This window comes from Bactrocera latifrons, unplaced genomic scaffold (genome assembly GCF_001853355.1).
Source record: "Bactrocera latifrons isolate USDA-ARS-PBARC rearing strain unplaced genomic scaffold, ASM185335v1 scaffold_47, whole genome shotgun sequence".
Classification (NCBI taxonomy): Eukaryota; Metazoa; Arthropoda; class Insecta; order Diptera; family Tephritidae; genus Bactrocera; species Bactrocera latifrons.
This window is the reverse complement of record NW_017537123.1, coordinates 665902-685980: the sequence shown is the minus strand read 5'-3', so window position 1 is coordinate 685980 and position 20079 is coordinate 665902. Positions and strand designations below refer to the sequence as shown.

The window sequence follows — 20079 nt, the reverse complement described above, 5'->3', positions numbered from 1 at the left end:
TGCCATGGAGTCGTTTGCACTCTTTTTGCATGGCGACGAATGGAGCGAGCCACTTAACTTGAAGTGTAAATAACGGCGTCATATACATAAGCACAGGCGCCCTTTTGTTTCTTGTTTATGGCGCTGTTAAGCAATCAATTCTCATCGCTATTTCCTTATTTATTGGGTCTTTAGCATCGTTGCTCGTTTGCAGTTTCCATTGCAAACTGGGGTCCTAAATAAATTTACTGAAGTAGCCAGAGCTACAGCTCCGAGATTTGTATGGCTTTAGCTTTAAGGACCACCTCAAAATGTAATCCATTTGTATATCGGTACAATTATTTAAGTATACACTAGAACTTACGCAGTCTTACTGGCCTGAGCTTTCGGCGGTTGTTCATCCGAGCACTCACTTCCTTCAGACATCGTTGGTTGTATCTTCACTATTTCTGCTTTTGTGTTTGCAGTTGTTTGTTAAGTACGACGTCACCCGACTTCACTAATATTGAATTTTTTTTTTTTTTTTTTTTTTTTTTTTTTTTTTTTTTTTTTTTTTTTTTTTTTTTWATTGTTTTTTTTTTTTTTTTTTTTTTGAAACACACGCAGCTTTGTGAAGTATTTTAATGAAATAAAAATCAGTTTAACTGAATTATCGAACTTTCAAGTGGAAAATGTTGGAAGCCAAAGTGTTTGCCTATTCATATCAATATTTAAGGCAATGGAAATGAATGCCGAGCATTCGGTCGTATGTTCGCCATGAAAAAGTTTCTTAAAAAGTCAAGTGCTTGTTAAAAACCGGTTTGTGCGTTATGTGTACTTTAATTGTCAGGCAAAAACTCGAATCTCTGTGGTTATGAGAATTTTTCGCGTAGCTTTAAAACAAGCCTCATTCAATTGAAATGAATTAAGCTGGAAGAAGATGATATGCCATCGAAATTATATTTTATTAGTTATATATGATTCTTTGAGATTTTTTTTTTTATCTAAGCCGTAAAGTTGATCTTCGAGTTAAACGCTAATGTTACTTGTCATAGATTCGATACATACAATTTGAAGGAAATGCCCCCGTTGATCACCAATTGAAACATATGTTTCAAACTTTGTATTCTCAAAGACTTTAGCTATCTAACATGCGATATTATTGATCAACAAAAGAAATCCTTTTGAATAAATATTTTGTTTGAGTCAAATCAGTTATTATCGTAAACCCATTTTTGAAATCGTAGAACCTTTATTGCGTATACTCAAAAATACAAATACTTTGAGTTTTTCTACATTACAACATAACATAAATATATTTACTGTTACAATATAATTAAATTGTGGGCCCAGTATTGAGATAACTGTATTATAAATTATTGCCTCATGATTAATTCTATGTTTTTTTATCAGTGGGAACAGATGCTATTGCCACGAATAGGTGTCATAAAACATTGACATTTATAAGCCACCAGCGGGAGATCCATTAACAATGCCAATATGCATGTCCACTAGCAAACCCCCAGAAGCGCACAAATATACAGGGTGTCACTAATGATTTGTTGCACACAATAGTTGCATGCGAGCCAGTATTTTATGCTTTATAGACATACTTAGGAGATTGTTTTAATGTAAATAAAAACCGTTTTTGTTTAAAAAATTTGCTGATCTTATAAAGCTGCCAAACATCCTTGTTAACTAATAACAACAAAACAATTCAGATTCATCAAATGGAGCGAACCAATAATTTGAATCTGTGCTAGTCAGTAAGACAAATATTAAAAAACACCGTCATTAATCGACACCTATCATGCACCAAAAAACTTCCTAAAATACGCACACATACATATGTATACAGAAAGGCGCATGAAATATCCATATAACATATCCGATTTCATATGACGTGCAACATATGTCACCTTGAAATTTCGTCACATGCTGCTATTAGAAGTACTATGTAAAGCAACCTGCACTCTTGGTACATGAGTAAGTTTCAAAAAATTTTTTTACGAATTCTTGCAAAATTGTGGCCTAAACCAGTTTCCAAATTTCTATGTACTACAACAACAAAGTCAATAAAATCCAAGCACGCAACGGTTCAGTGAATTGTGTAACCGGAGACACTGAGAAAGCCGAGGCTGGTGCGAACTTCCACCAAATGCTTTTGTTCTTTCATATTAAAACGGAGGCGCACTTGGAGTGTTTACTGTTAGGATCACTTTGCAAATCCAAAATTTTACTTGCTCAACCACATCCGTAGCGTCCTCGGGCTACCGCGAAATCAACGCTATACACGAATATCAAAGCAGGAGTTGCGCAAAGCAATTTGGATGATTGTATGTATGAATCGAATGACGTGAAAACGTTAGTAGTAAAGACAAATCGCTATAATTTAGCCGCGATTTCAGCAATTCGTCGATGAATCCAAATATGTGGGATTAACTCATCCAACTAATTTTGCATGTATAACGGTAAGTTAAAGCCACATTAAGACTCAACAGAATTGTTAAATAGGTATTTACTACACACTTCGTAAATATACGAAATAACCCGAAACGTATGTCAATGTGTGGATGTGCACTCAGGTAATGACTTGATTTATTAATTTTAATTTTTGTTTTTCGTAATTTATTTTGCTATGAATTTAAGCTCGCTGTGGTTGCCCTGGAGCTGTCGCCTGGAATGCCAAATTAGGTTAATGATTACCAGCGGAGGTGGCCAGACGCATTATAGCTTTGTTGGATTTCTAGCAGCTCGAAAAAGCTTGGCTGTCAGTGACACTGAACGAACAATTAGAGTTACGTGCATATCTTTGTACTTGAGTACATATCGCTTGCAATATAATTACAGGTATGCGTTCGTATGTTGCGGTGCCATTTGGGCTATTTATTCAGGTAATCGATGGCATTATTGGAACATGCGTGCGCATACCTCGTGGATGTGCATATTCAATACTTCTTCTCTATACCATAATTGGCAATTTTTTTGAGAAGTGGACCATGGCCTAATGCAGTATTGAGGATTTTGCAGCCAATATATGCACTATATACATACATATTATATATTACTAGTACATATTATACATACATACGTTCATAACGAACAATACAGATACGATCGAGCAATATAAATTGTATAATTAATCGCCATTAAGGTAGACACATAACAAATAAGGACAAATATGTAGTGCTACTTCTGTGGAGGTCTCAAAGTCTTTGCTTGTTTGAAATTTTGTTTTAAAGAAAGACAAAACCCAAGAGACAAATCACTCAAAGCATTACTGCAAGTATAACCGAAAGCGAAGACTTGAGTTTCTTAAAGAAAAAATTAGCGAAACAGCTCCGGAAGGGGGACATTTTTTTGACGTTTGCTTAGTTATCTATCCTTTGTGTTTGTGTCATATTGGTCAGTGTAAATATAACATGATTGCACATCGATTTTGAAGACATCTTTTGTGCATGTATGTGTGTATGTAAGGCAGTAATCAGAGCATGGGGTAAGCATTTTGGAGCAATTCACCTTATTTTCGAAGCAAAAGTGTAATATCAAATGAAAGCATCGCCGTAACTGTCAAAGCAAGCACGAATTCGGACTAACCGAAATACCCAAGCACATCGCGTCGCCGATAAAAGCGACAACAGCACGTAAAGCGCCCGCGAAGCTTACGTGGAAGCGCCTAAAATAAAAGCAAAAAACAACGACCACAGCAAATACACATTTGCATGTACATATGTATGTAAGTATGTAGTCGGTAATGTTGGCATTGTACGGACGCGTGTATTGGAATACGAATACGTGAACTTACAAATGCTTAAATAAGCGACGTCAAAGCGCAGCAATCAAGTAAATAAAATGTCAAATACAGAAAAGCTGAAAGCCTCACTGCCTGGTGGGTGAGTGATCGAGTGAGCAGCGAGCTGTGAGCAAACATACACACAAACATGCACGAATTTGCTCCAGTGGGGGTCAACTAGGCGAACACCGAAAACAACTAGCAGCTGTAATGCCACTAATATTTACATACTTGTGTGTATGTATGTGTGTATGTATATGGTATACATACAAACATGTTTACATCTGATAATATGCACAAAGGCATATTAATAGAAACAGTAACACCAAGCGATGGTGAGGGAGGTGGATTTAGTGGCTTAGGAAATTCCAATATCTAAGTGACTTACGTATACCCTTCGTAGTTTAAAAATAGAGTTTCGAAAAGTTTTGAATTACAGCGCAGGGGTGGCACCACAGTTGTGGTTGAGCTAAAAACAAAAAAGTTTGATATACATATATACTCATGGAAGGATCACTAGATTTTTTTTAAATTATAGTGAATCAGAACTCATTAACGGTAAAGAAAGACACTAGATTTTTTTTAAATTATAGTGAATCAGAACTCATTAACGGTAAAGAAAGAGAGGCCGCTTTCATGCCTTCATTGCGCTCTTTCGAATCATTCCTCCTTTTCACTTTCCTTTCTCTCCCGGTGTTGTGGCTTAGCCTTGCTATCGATTACTGCACATTGGATGCTGAAGAAAGAGTCTGTTTAATGCACGCTGGTTTGCTTTTCGGCTATTCAGTTAGATTATTTGATTCGATGACTTATATTATGGCATTTTGATTTTCATAAACCCCGTGTGTTAAAGTGCGAAAGGTGTGCGACAGGGGCAATTAGCAACTGACTTTGCAGCTGCGCTGTCACTGATGGTAAATATTTGTGCAAATATTTGAATATTTATATGTTTTGTTGTTGTATTTTGGATTGTATCGTGAGACGCCTGGTCGATAGGTCATGCAGAGAGTAATCTCATTATTTTGTTGTTCTTAACGTCAAATGCACGTTCTCCTCATGTTTATTATGATGTTTGATACTCCCCTCTCCGAAGTGATGCAATTGACCAGCAACGACCAGCAACGACCACCAACCGGGCGAAACCAGTTTGCTTTTGCCCTTCCTTGGACTTTATGAAGCGAAATTCAAGCGAATTATCAACATTTGGTCAAAGCAACATCTGTCCTCAAAGTAAAAATGTATGTGTTTAAGTTCGAGAGGGTAAGCACCTGTGCTTATTTATGGAGATTTGATGGATAGCGCTCTTAAACACAAAACCTGTATGTACGTTAGTCATCAGAAGGCCACTCGGACGTTGGAAAAAAAATGTTTAGAAATGTTAAAATATTTAGGGATCTGATTTCATTGAATGAACGCAAGAGTAGATAATGTATAACAAAAATTAAATGAAAGGCGTTGAGTGGAGCATTGTGATCAAAAGTATAAAATTAATTTAATTTTGAACTGGGTCAGCCCGCGAGCGAGCGGAGTCACTCGTTGTTATAAATATCTTCGCATACGAGCAAATGTTGGGCACATATTTCTGGCTAGAACTCTACAACACAGCCGTAAGCAGAAACACTGGATATACGGCGGGTACACAAACGCCACTCGAATGGATGATCAGCCGAAAAAGAATTGTTTACGAGATTTCATTTTTTATTATTGGCCGGCCATCCCTGCGCGCCTGCACATGTGTATGTACATGAACCTATGTATGTGTAAGTGAAAAATTTCCAATGGAAAATACCTATTAACATATTGAGGTGTTGTGTTTGCTTCTTGTGACTCAATTCACGGTCGCTGGATATTTGAATATTATGATTCTTATATTTTATTAGCGTTTGCTGTTTGCTGTTTACTTTTTTGTTTCGTTGAATATTTGGCTCATTTACGTCACAAATTAGGCGGTGTTTATTGTTTTTGTTACTTTCGCTTTCTTGTTTGAGACGGCACAGGTTGGTCCCGACACATCAGCACCTCGGCAACAGCGCCTTTTGTATAAACAAACCGACATTTTCGTAGGTGTGGGCGCAGGAACGCATAAATACGCAACGGAATTGCACGCACGAGTGTCCTTGAGGACACGCAAACCCTACTTTAGATATGTACATACATAAAACAGATTCAATTTACATACAAATATGTCATAAATATAAATATACAGAATGCTTATATCATAAGACTTGTTCACATAACCCACAAGTACATATGAGGAGTGTTTAGGCGATAAATTGGCGTTCCTATTTTCACGGGTCACATTTGTTCTTGTATGCCTTAGTAGGTTTCAATTGCAACCATAAAGCATTCCTTGATTCATTCTCTAAATGAAATTCAGAATTGATAACCAACAGAAACGTTTGTCTTGCTCTGACTTCACTATAGACATACAAATTTTTAAACTGATCTTAATTAAGATTTGACTCCTTTCACAGAAATAATTTACAAATGGTCATAATTGCGCAAACCTGACAACCGATGCATTGCAACCAAACCCAAAAATAGTAAGCTTCTGAAATTTTTGACACAGCAAACAGTCGGAGTAAAAGCAATCATCAGTGAAGAGCATCTAAGAAATCAAGGTCTAAATGATAGAAAAAGTCATAATTTTGTGCTTTGAAAAGAAGTGTTTACTAAGTTCACGAAATTCAGATGATTTTTCTCCCACTTTCTCTCTTGGGGAAGGCTTATGGGAACATTTATTCTGATCGATCAAATTCTATTGCTGTATTCTATTGAGTTTCACAATTTAAATATTTAGTGCCTAAAAGTACATCTTAAGACGCAACAACAACAGAAATCGTCACTAAAATTACGAAAAGATAAACAGCAGATAATAAATAGATGACAATTGGAAAAACGTACGAGCCAGCGTGGGAGCTTTTGTGGAAGTGTGCCTGTATAAATTAACGGAATGAATGATGTTGCGATTACTCGCCAATTAAAATACGATTTACATGAGCAAGGCCATAGGGCGCCTACTCGCGCATCGCACACGAGCCGTGAATAATACAAGACATATTTACACATTTGTCCACAATAAGCTGATGATTGCTTCGTGGATCCGCTTGTATGTATGTTAGCACTAAGTACGTAGCGTTATCGCCATCTACGGAAGCTTCAGGAGAGAGTGTGGCGCGAGGAAAGTCTGCACTTTGTTAATAATCATTTACTCGCACGCAAAGTCACCGGGTGGCCCCCACTTCTAACCGGCATCCGCTGCCATGGCAACGACTATTATTGCCCTGGAAGCGTTTCGCTCGACATTCAGTGTTGCAAAGGAAATGACCACGCGCTGCAGTGCTCAGGTAAATGACGGCAAATATGCCTGTGATTGAGTATTAATCTTCATTCATTTCATTCAATTCATATTACCAGAAGGATACATATGTACAACCGAACATATTTTTTGAAGGGCGTTTTCTTCGTTTCTGCGTATTTGCAGATTGAAAGCAAGTGTGCTTATTTGCTTAAAAGCGTAAACATAGACCCGGCCTATCGGACTGTTTCATCAAAACCTCAGAAATTATACAGAATTCAGCACCTTTAACCTTAATGATTTTACTTTAATTAATAATGCTCCAATAAATGGAATCTATTTTGCCTTTTTAGATAGACACAAAAGGTCTTTCGCTGTAAAATTTCGACAATCATGACTGAGAAACGTTTACATCCATTTGATTTAGAGACAGTTTACAGAGGTGCCAAAAGACAACGCCAGAGAGGAAAACGAGACGATAGAAATTTTAAAAGCATACAAGCAACCACAGTTACTACGGATAAAAGAGTAATTGAAAATCTCGGACATGAAGACGCCGCTAGCACTGGGTATGGCGGTGATTCTAGTTCTTAAATGTTCCATTTTGGTTTTCGAACAGGCTGTTCGGGACCGAATTATTCTGTAGTGATATCCATTACTATCATTATTCCGTTTCTGCTATTTGGTGCAGAGGCATGGACGATGAGTCGACGTTACGAGTTTTTGAGAGAAAGATTCTGCGGAAGATTTATGATCATTAGCACATGGCCACGGCGAATATCGCATTCGATGGAACGATGAGCTGTATGAGATTATTGACGACATTGACATAGTTCAGCGAATTAAAACACAGCGGCTACGCTGGCTAGGTCATGTTGTCCGAATAGACGAAAACACTCCAGCTCTGAAAGTATTCGACGCTGTACACGCCGGGGGAAGCAGAGGAAGAGGAAGACTTCCACTCCGTTGGAAGCACCAGGTGGAGAAGCACCTGCCCTCGCTTAGAATATCCAACTGACAAGCTGTTGTTAACTCCACTATAACCCTAAGCGGCGTCTACGACAATAAAGAGAAGAAGATATCGGTGGAATCGGGAAAAACTGTGGTCCAAAAGTAAGGTATTTTTCCCCCAAGAGTAATATTAAACAATGAGCCGTAATGATGAATACTATGATGCAGTGATCAAAAATATCTCATTCAAACAGCACTTATAAAGAAACTTCGGCTCATGAATAATGTCAAGTATTTGGAAAGCGTTGACCTTAGCTGCCATGCAACCCTCCTCTTCACTCCATACGCTGAATGAAAAGAGTCAAGCAAGTGTGGAGAAAATAATAAATATATTGCTGATTTTGTGGTCGAGGTCACAGCTTCCAGTTATTTTTCTTGCCTTCCTAGTGTTTGTATTTCATTACAACAACAAGTTTACACGTGATGTAAACAGTAGTCTAATTAATTACCCTCCTCCTTTGTCCCAATTACCATTTGTTGTTGACTAAGATAAACTTCAACGGTACTCCACCCACGCAGCTGTGTCTCGACAGCAGCATTTTTGTGTGAATAGGTATGTGCGAGTCAGTTGAAGTCTCGAAAATAAGTATTGAACCTCTATGCTGTTCGAAAGTTAATTATTGATTGTTTGCTTAATTAAATGGCGGGAATAGCTGCTTTGGGAATTCGTGATTCTCGTGAAAAGGGCTCAACGGATTTCACGATTCATGTGTACTCACATTGAAAAACGATGCGGGCAAAGTATGTTTAGGCGTATATATGGGAGAACACGGTTGGCCTTCGCAGTCGTCTTGTTATCTTTTGGTTGTCCAAATTCAAACTGGGTCACAGCAGAAATATGAAATAAATTAATAGCTTTCCCATTGTTCCAGCCAAAATCGCGAAAGCAATAAGTAACAAATAAAAAGTGAAAATCAGCAATAAATTCAAGCCGAAGCATCAAATCAATCGTTATGTCAGGCATAGCGACGCTGCGAAACCGTATCCATGACTTTTTGTCGATTCCGGAACTTTTAATGACCAAACGAATGTCAAATGTCATGACGAACAGCGCCCACGGCGAGGCGCACTTGTGAAGGATTTTCGCGCTGCTAAGTGCAAGGCCGGCGGAAGAGGCAAATGCGGTAATATTGCCAACAAACAGAGCGCTGTTGCCAGAGAGAAATTATTCAGCAGCCAGCAGTAGTTGGTAAATGCTCACGATAAGATATGTCTATATTTGTGTATGTATGTGTTGAAGCAGATAACTGAGACAATAATTTGGCATATATGACATCATAATATAAAATGTAATACTGTGAACAAAAACCAGTAACACTTTTTCATTTAAATCTAGGTTGGTATGACTCTGAGTGACATCTTCCAAATGTCACATCAAAATAATCATTAGTGTTTAGTATACGCTTGCCTTTCTGAAGCACATAAAGTGCATTTGACGATTTTACGATGAGTGAAATTATTCAAGAAAGAATTGCCTTTAAATTTTGTATGCGGTATCAAACTTCTTGTGCCGAAACGTTCGATTGATTACAAAATCACTAAGTTTTTTTCGTAAAACAGCGTCGAGTCAACGTCTGGGAAATAATGCTCTCCGACTACCACGATGTCATGGAACATATTATTACTGGCGTTGAGTCTTAGATCTATGCTTATGACCTGGAAGCAGGCGATAAATCGGTCGAATATCGTGGCAACGGTGAGGCAAAGGCGCAAAAATCAGGTCAAAGCAGAATCAGAATCGCAAAAATCAAGGTTCTGTTGACAGTTTTCTTCGATTATCGAGGTGTGGTGCACTCCGAATTCCTTTTAACTGACCAAACTGTCAACAAAGGATACTATTTGCGTGTTATACGTCGAAGCTATTCGTAAAAACTGGTCAGCCGGCTGTCCCTTTTCCGAACAGATACTGATATTTTTATACCCTGAACAGGGTATATTAAGTTTGTCACGAAGTTTGGATCGGAAGGAAGGGTCGGAGACCCTATAAAGCATACATAAAAGATCAGTATGTCGAGCTAAGTCGATTTAGCCATATCCGTCTGTCTGTCCGTCTGTATGGAAAACTTTCACAAGACTTTCATTTGACAATGACCTATTTACGAAATTTGGTATAGGTTATTTTCTAAGGCAACAATGCAATTTCCGAAGAAATTGTTGAGATCGGTTAACTATAGCATATATCTGCCATACAAACGGAACGATCGGAATGATGGGCTTGTATGGAAAACTTTCGCATTTGACGTGGTATCTTCACGAAATTTCGCATGGATTACTGCTTAAGGTAACAATTTAATCTCAAAAAAAAATTGTTCATTGAATTACTATAGCATATAGCTTCCATACAAAGTGAACACATAGTTACTAATAGAAATGCACCTGTGAAGGGTATTTAGCTTCGGTGCAAGTTAACGCTTTTTCTTGTTTAGGTTTCACTCAGAAAGAAACCGAACTCGTACTTGTTATAAACATACTAGATCGATTTTAATCAGAAAGTTCTAGTCATAAAATAATATTTTGCGACTGGCATGATGATTTACTACAAGGGGTCCTCCACTCCACGCTGCTTCTAAAAGCCTTATGTATTCATATAATATTTGCATTATTTCTGCTGAAGCAAAGGAAAATTATTTTAATCAAGAACCCTTTACATTTTCGGCATAAATGTTGGCTTAAACCCCGTCCTAATGGGTAAAAACTGGTTTGATAATATGGAATATAGTGCGTTCTCAATGTGTATATTTTTAGATTAAAATATGATTCATTCTAATTTATTATGATGGCTCAAATATATTATTTTAGAATTAAAATCTTAGTTAATTTGCGAATCAAATGACTTCAGGAGCCATGCAAAATATAATGAAATTTTGCAGCTCTGCATATAGACATATGAGTGTTGGTTTATGCATGAACTTTTACCCTTAACGGCTCGTTCGCTGTTTGTCACGTACACACAAGCCAGTAACTTAGTAACTCAGTGTCACAATGTCCCGTTGACTTGTCACGGCGTTTGACATTAAATTCAACTTAAATTTACCCATCGGGATACGAACAAGTGACAGCGCTGCAAAAAGGCGAGCAAAGGCAAACACCAGCAGGAGCCAAGCAAACAGACACAAACACATACACACATAAGCGGATATACTTCCATATAAGCGCTTACATGACGGGAGTGTGAATAAAAAAGCTTGAAAGAGAACTGCGTAAACACAGAGTCGATGAGTTGAGCGACGGAGAATCGATGTAGAAAGCCATCCAGAAACGAGACATTGGGTGGGGTAAAACATGTACTAATATTTGTATTTGTCTGCTATCATATCCACACGCATATAAAATCACATATGTGTCGCTAAGGACAATCAAAATGACAGCTTCCTAAACTTTTCTCAGAGAAGTTCGAAGAACTATCGAATACTATTCTTAAATGAACCAGAAAAATATAATATTAATATTAAGTACGGAATGCTAAAGAGAGGACAACCCAGTTGTACGACGCGTAGGTGGTCCGAGTTCTTAAAGCATCGACCATGGGTCTAGCTAGTGTAAGTCTGTGCACTGTCCTTTCTGCGGCTCGCGTCACCCTCTATCTGCGCACGCACATTCAACGGCATATTTGATTTGGCGCATTTTTGAGTTATTTATGCTAAATTTGATTAAAATATCTATTTTCCTTTTATCAACCTGCCTTCCAATTTAAATTGGCTGCAGTGAAACATTTTCCAAGGAATTTTCACTTATGACATGACATGCCAGGCAACTTTCTGCAAATCCAAAACAAATATGAAGTACGACTTTGCTATGCAAAGCAAATTTGACAAAGTCACGCAAATGAAGAAAAGGGATATCATAAATGATGACCCGCAAAGCAAAGGCTGCCAAGAAATTATGTGCACACGGAATGCTATCGACAACGAACGCAAACAAGCCGGGGAACCTTGCAAACAACAAACACACACACGGTGTACACGAATAGCTTGACTAGGCTTTGATGAATTAGTTTATAAACGTTGGCAAACGACGCTGCCGAGAAGCCAGCAAACCCTCTTTGATCTGAAATTCAAATCGACTTCAAACAGAAATCAAAACTTAAAGTGCACACAAATAAGAGAACATGTGCAAAATATGAGGTTAGGAAAGGCAAGCCAAAAGCCATGAACTCTCTTTCGAAGCACTGTGTGCTTAGCTTAACTTGTTTGAGTCATTCTAGTGAACTTCTTTAAACCCGAAATCTTCTAAATTCTAAAGTCACCATTTTTAAATAAACTTAGTTATTTAGTATTAAGAAAATAGTTCTACTTGTAGTGTGAAGCTTATGCAAGTACTTGTCGGCGAAGATAAAACATCACAAATGCCACGATCTCTCAATTTTTACCCGTAGAAAATACAATCCACTCCTCTAGTCTAAAGTCAGATGAGCTTTGTAAGATTGTCGGAGAGAAAATGAATAATTAAAATTCTATGTTTATCTCTTTACTCAAGAACCGCGCAAATAAGCCTCGGCCCTCAAAATGCGCTTTAAATGGTTGGAGATATTAATAACAGGTCAATAATTTACCATTAAACGGAATGAGTCAATTACATTTCCCAACGATTTCTACAAGTATAGCTGCTATTCGAGCTAAATGGCTAAATGAATGCCTACAATTAAGCACCTATAGTTGTTTCTGGAGGAAATTGAGTTGACGCTCTTTTAGTCATATCCGCGACTTGCAATGGAAACAAATGGTTACACGGAGGTCAAAGCAAGTGCCAATGCAAATAGTAATAAAGTGAATCGGAGAATTGCGTGTTTTCTCGCACCAACGAAGTCCAGCTGTGCTTCAGAGAAAACTCTTCACCAACACGGACTCTTATGAAATATTGTATGGAGAAAGCTTGATCGCATTTGTTCAAGGCAGTAAGCAGTGTCGTAATGCCCAAAACAGTTGAGTTCAGCAAACTCAGTCACAACGTGCTTGTTATATCTTTGCAATCCCTCAGAAGCAAGCACACATCTTAGTAAAAACGCAGAAGACCTCACCTAAGCAAATTGTGAATTGAGAAAGAATCATTCCTAAAAAAATTTTAAGAAAGAAAAAACCAAACACTTTATTTACTCAACAGGCGTTGTCCTATAGATGGACTTTTGAAAATCATTCTGAAAATAAGTTTGCCGACAAGTACTTGCAACCTCCAAAAATCGCCAGACATCCGACCATATATAAAATTTTTCTATGACACTCGGCTGCGGAATGAGTTAAGTGGAGAGCTGCTAACCTCCTTCGGGTTCGGGCAAGTTCACACGCCTTCAATATCTCACAAACAAACAACAAAAAACCTTGTTGCGTATACACATGCAAGAAAACGCTATATAACCAACCATTTACTTACATATGCAGGTAAGTACAAGTATACGCATAAGTTATATGTTTGGCGCGTATTCCCTCGAGCTGTTGTCTGCAATTTTTGACGCCAAAATCAGAGCCGCCCGCCTTTGTATTGCTCGATTCAATTATAAAAATAATCTGCAAGATTTCTATCGCTTTCTCGCCTTGCTGGCTGCGCCCTTATCGTTGTGGCGAAGCTGCCTTATGCCCGCCACTGAGGTCGCAGCTTTTGCGCCGCAACTTGTGCTGGCAACTCTTTACGCTATTCTGCTCATAAATCGTAAAAATTTTCCCCATTCGTTACTTTTGGATTCACGGCTGCTTCGCTTGTTACATGGTTTTCGCTCTGTTGCTCCGGGGATTAAGCGCTGACTTGGAATTTGTTTGCCTGCGCAGACTTTAACAGCGTTAGCCTGGCTTTGAGTATTTAAGTTCGGAAATTTCAACTTAAACGGCCTTGCTTAATTTAGTTGTTTTTTTACTATCACATTTTGATTTTCGTTAGGCGCTTTCGTACGGGAACAAGGTTCCTGTGAGCAGCTCATCGTTCCACAGACAGCACCTGTATGCAAGAGTTATTCTGTGTTGGACTTGTGTTATTTCACCAATATATAATTGACATAACGGACGAATTTTCATTTGCAAATTTTCGATGGTAAATTTCCTAGGTCGGAAGCCATACTTATAAGGTTCAGTTAGTTTGATTCCGTGAGGTTGTCAGATAATATGAGCTCTCTCCCTGTGGGCACACTTTTCATTTCGAAGTTCAAAATGGTTGATCCATAGGCCAATTTTAAATATTACGGAATTATGCCCACCCCACGGTTATTATGCCACCAAATTCGGTTTCCGAGTAAGGAGGCTAATTTAACTTCGCATGAACGTCATTTAGGGCTTCTTAAATATACCTACGCATTTTGCGCATCTGAATAATTCTCAGTAAGACGTCCTATATCCAGTTTTTGTTTTAATAATCGCCAGCAAATTCGATGAAAAAGCGAAATTTCGCATATCTTGCGGCCTCGTGAAATTTAAAATCGATACTGAAACACACACATATACATATTATACACACGTACATATGTATTTGCATGCGCACATATGTAGATAAAATTTCGGTGAGTCTTTCCATTTACATTTAAGCGAATAATATTATTTCAACGCTCGCAAAATAAATGTGTGTAGCTGAAATATGATTTAAAAACTTTGGAAAATATTCATTTGCGCATTTCGCCCGCCGTTCGCCCCTCGCCGGCTGAATACTGCATTTGGCTTTTTAAATGTAAGTAAATATTCTTTTTATTATCGGGGCCATTTCGCTTGCCGCCTTTCGCTTAGGTGAATTATTGTGAATTATGCGCGCACATGCGAGTATGTTAATGTACAACACACATGCACACACAGGCATGCATACGTAAGTTTAGCCTCAGCCCGCCGTACAAACACAGAAACGCGATCTTAAAGAATGACCCATATTTCATTTTAACGCGTCTGCCGTGAACTTAAGCATTTCGAAACAATAAAAACTGAACAAAAACGGCAACAAAGGTCCACAAAATGGCGGACCGAACAACGCGCGGAAGTGAGGGCAGCCAGAGCAAACACAATAGAGCACACGATAAATGGTAATTTGTAAAACACTCATTTCTATGAATATATCTGATGTGTTTATGCACATATACGAGTATTGCATGTAATTAGAGGTGCAGATCCGTCTGTAATAAGGAGTGACGTCTAGGCCTCTCGCGTTCAATATACACTTACAAAAATTGATAAAATAATTAAAATTTTATTTTTTTTATTTACATTTACATATGTATATAGTATAAGATAGTATATATGTCGACAATTTATGAAGTGATGATTCTGTCTGAGGCGATCCTCTGAAAATCTGTTAAAGTAAATGTAAAGTTTATTTTCTGAATCGATTTTTCGATTTTCCTTAATTGTAGTCTATTGATTACTGCATGATTAGCGCTTAGCTTACATCACTTAAGAGGCACACCTGGTGTGAAATTAAAAAAAATATATAAAAAAATATTTTCATATTTCGCTTTCAAATCGGTATCTACAAAGTCTATGAGTTACAGCCATTTAAAGGGTATCGAATTTCGACAGGCCAAAATCGTCAAACTTCAGGGTAAAATTCAATTTATTTTCAAAATGCTGCCAGTTTGTGATTTTGGCTATTTGATCGTAGCCCTTTGTACGCTTAATACCTCCTAGTTTAGCAATCTCATCTAAATCAAAACATATTCAAATTTTTTTCAAAAATTTCACTTCACATTCTTAAAATATGTACCAATATACCGTGATTCAATTTCAAGATAATCGACACAGTACTTATTTTTTAATCGACGATATTTTAAGCTGTTACACTAGGTGCACTCCTAAACAGTTAGAAAGAACGTAGAAGCCTTTTATAATCGTTAAATCAACTACATAAATATTAAATAAAAATAAAAATTAGAAAATTTGAAAATCTTTCAGAAGAGTGAGCCATAATTCCGCTCTTCTCAACAAACACTTAAAATTATTCTCATAAAGTTAAAGTGTAATTAATGGTATAAGTTGCTTGCAATTATAATATTAGACTCGTTAGACAGAAAATAAATGAAATATATTTTCGGAATACTATTTAAACTCTTTATTGTAATTTTAATTTGCAATATTTTTAGCACAAATACCGTTAAGCAAATTCTCCAAACATACACTTAGCATTAAGTCCAGCTCTGGCCGCCATGGCGTATACGTAATGCTTATTAAATTCTATTGAAATACCAAGACACGTGTGTGTCAAGTAATATTAAAATCTTCACATAAATCTAGCATGTAAAGCAATGTACTAGATATTTAGTAAATAATTTAATTTTCAACTATTTTTCTAATAAATTGTGAGCGCGAATTATTTTCTAGCTTTCGATTACGGCAGGCGGAATTGAATCGAATTAGTTAAGTTAGAAATGGTGTCCATGTATGGCCTTTTTCACTTTATAACTATTGATAAATAAATTGGAGGCTTTTATACAACAAAAATACCAGCGTCTATAATTACCACTTAATAACGACCGACGCTTCTCTGAGCCCGTTCCAACTTCAATGCTCGCGCACCAAAACGCTGCGTGCACGAAATCAATGAATTGTTGACGCACTACAACTCGCATCTAACACACACACCCGCACACATTTGACGGAGGTTTCGACATTTTTTACCATTTTTAAGCCAAAGCGCGAATTACAAGCACAATTAATTTGCTACTCACAATAAATTGGGCATTGCTGTGCAACTGTCGGCGCTTAACGAATTGATGTGCTAGCCAATTGGGCATTACAGTAGTAAAAAGCCTCAGCTACGCGTAGGTGACTTAAAAATTCAACAAAACACGCCTGAAGATAAGAAGAGAAGAGCATCTACTGTCTGCTTATAGAAAACTGTCGGCGATTGTGGGGTGCAAATGGGGTACAAATGCTTTTGTAATTAGATGCTGTGCCTTGGCGTGGGTTGCGATTTGGCATGCAAGAAACCGAGACTAATAAATAAAAAGTAATTGAAACTCAAATTCTAGGCTTCCAGCGCCGTAGTCACGACCCTGTTTCAACCGATGTTCCCCCATGCTGTTGACGAGCCCAACATGGCAGACACCACATTTCAGCTGCCAAAAAATACGCATTAATTATATGAAAATGGCTGAAGTTCACATGGTGTGTATCAGGCAGAGGCAAAAAGGGTCTTATGTGGTGTATATGCAACCACAAGTCTTACCACAGTCCACCGCCAGCCTGTCTCCATCTCGCGCCCACTATTTGTGCGATTGCCTTCTTCACCCGATTCAGCATCTGAATTGTTGTTGTTTATTTCTAATTTTCCATTACCCACTCAACAACTGCTTGGCTTGGCTTTAATACTTTATGCCATTTGTTGTTTTTTGCTTTCAAATATGTTATTGCTAAAGTTTCACTTTTTCTTTTCATAGTTATGATTATTACCGCTATTATAGTATTAGTGCTGTGTCAATGGGTGTTTATATCCTTGTCAAAGCACTTTTCCTATGTCCTGTGTCTGTTCCCCGGCTGCTGTGGTATGAACGGAAATCTCCCTGTGATGAAAACAACCCCAAATATGCTAGAAATTCTGAGCCAAAACTTTATAAGTGGCTACAGGAGTTGAGTTCATGTTTATATTTTTATGTGCTTGGTTAATAATAAAGATGGAGGCCCCTTACATCATCTGCAAAGTCTAGTCATGTAATCTCTCTGAACAGCTTCAAAACCCCTCTTTCACAGATTTTAGGACATATAACAAGTGAGAATTAAAGAAATGGAAGCATAATGAAGATTAGGTATATAAAGGAGGTGAAGCCAATATCTTCGTGTCCCAGAATGGCTTATCGCAATACAAAACGATATTTTTAGTTTAAAAATAATTTCAAGAAACTTAAATCAGAAAAGTTGACTACAAATAACCGTATTCAATGTCTGAAAGAAAAACTCTTATCGTTTGCTTATAAGTACCTGAAATCTCTTAGTTGAGACTTTTGTGTCATTAGCTTTGGCATTATTGTGCTATCACTGATGAGCTGTTGAAGTCCAAGGCATTGAAAAAACACGATTATACTGCTATATGAGCCTGTGATTCTTTGTGCATGTGTGCGTGTGCAAGCACCGACTTTGTACCTTGTTTGCACTCTGACACACTGGAACGCTCCGAAGTCTGTCCCTTCCGCCAGCAGACATGATGCGAGTGTAATTTTGATCTAATTTGTCCTAATGGACGCCAGACCGCACGAACATGAAACCCACATACACAAACGCGCCCGCGCGCATAGTAACGCTTTCGCTCAAACCCTGTGTGTGGGTGGTGGTGGCCAGAGTGCCTGTAACTCGGCAGCTTAGCAAATTTGTTGCAATAACTAAGCGCTCGCTATCAGCCCATGCGTCCTTTCGTGCCCTGCCGTGCATGCTTCTTGTTGACTTCGTCTCTGGCCGTGTGCATCGCTGTATGCATGGCCACTAACTGCTATATGAGTTATTATCATTTCGCTGACATCTGCTGCAAATGCCGTGCTTTGTTGTAGTTGTGTGAACGTTTGAACCTTTTAAGGGAAAAGCGTTCAGAGTTAATTTCATACGAAATTGGCATGTCAGATGCGCCATAAGGATAAGTAGGGCTGGCGCGAGTGAGCTGGGTGGACATGTGTGAATGAAGGGCGTGTGTGGGTACGAGCTCATAAGGTAACCGCATAAGCAGTCAGCACGCCAATGCGATCTTCATATTGGATTGTACATATGAGTGCTCTCAAGTTTTCGATGCTTTTGTCCGCAATGCCCTTTGGGCCAAGGTGCACGGATAAACAAATGGTGTACGCTACTGCATGTTTTTGTCGTGAGTAGTTTATTGGAAAGTTATTCCAAAATGCTCATTCCCCATTAAAGTTTATTTGATGAGCTTCTCCGAAGAACTTCCAGTAACGTAAATATTGGTTACTATCATTATCAATATTTTCAATCAAATAAATCAACATTTTTTCTTGGAATCCACCAATGTTCTAAAATTGTTTACATATTTGCTTTCACACCAGAATGTGTGTGTTTCGGCATAGCAATATGGCAGGCGCGGAAGGGGCGTGACTAAGGGACTGACACTCGTAAGTCGCGAAGATATCCTTGATGGCTTGCACAGCCCCACACACGACCACATGACTGTGGTTTTATTGCACTCATGAATAAGCGCGAATGTTTATGGTGTTTACCATATTTGTCGGCACTTGTGCCGCCAACGGATTTCCGTTCCACTTTTGCAAACAAACGCACACACACATACACTCAGATACGCATGCCACTTAAGTAAAGGAGTGAGTGTACAAGGATCTAAGATTCATTACCATAAGTTCGAGCGAAGGCACTTAGCCTCATGGGGATCAAGCTGGCAGTTCACGCTCTAAACTTACATAACATGGTCAGTAGTGTACATGTGAGCATGGCAATATTTGCAGTGATTTATGTCTACATATGCATGCTGTTTGTTGTTATTATTGCAATTATTGTTTTCTGTAGCCATGGCATACACCAAGTACTGACGTAGTTTGTAACCTCTTTCTAGAGTCATTAGCCACGTATCGGCCATATTGCATTACTCAATAAAAATGTTCGCACACATGTACACATGCATACAAACATACATACACATATTTACATACGTAAACAATTGCACTTCTGATATACTTGCTATATATAATATGCATACAAGAACTGTTAGACTGCCAGTGCACACTTCTGTCGATTTAACTGACGTAGCGGGGTTTGGTATACGCTGACCACATTTTATATTAAAACCGATCTACCAATGTTCTTGATCAATTTAAGGACGTTATTAGTTACTTCGTCGGTATTGGAAGCTGATTTGTTCAAGTTTTATTTGATTACGCACACATATTTATCCGGCGTTACGTCATGTGGCGGCATTCCATTGGTAATGTGCCTTTGACTCCTTGCAACCTCTTACTCACATAGCGGAGAGTTAATTTACTGTTCCCTTTCATTTTCATTTCCTTTTAATCGTACGTTCATAGGCTCACAACGCTTTGCATACGTTTTGCATTTTTTAACTGTTTCTATTTCATATATTAGTTTCGGCTACGAGGTCTGACCGGAGACTT

The 20079-nt window shown here is 38.1% G+C and overlaps 1 protein-coding gene across 10 annotated transcripts in view; it reads right to left on the bottom strand.

Annotated features, from left to right (window-relative positions):
• LOC108973233 (cAMP-dependent protein kinase type II regulatory subunit) overlaps positions 1 to 20079 on the bottom strand; it is a 71480-nt gene that overhangs the window by 29542 nt on the left and 21859 nt on the right. For 4 of the 10 annotated variants that reach the window (XM_018940310.1, XM_018940311.1, XM_018940313.1 and 1 more), the window contains exon 1: positions 344 to 489. The exons of 5 other annotated variants lie outside the window; for them this stretch is intronic. In XM_018940310.1, the coding sequence (XP_018795855.1) occupies positions 344 to 405 (62 nt within the window). In that variant the 5' untranslated portion in view covers positions 406 to 489. Of the gene's footprint in view, positions 1 to 343; positions 490 to 20079 lie in introns of those variants that run through there. One more of the 10 variants, XM_018940309.1, reaches the window with a different exon arrangement.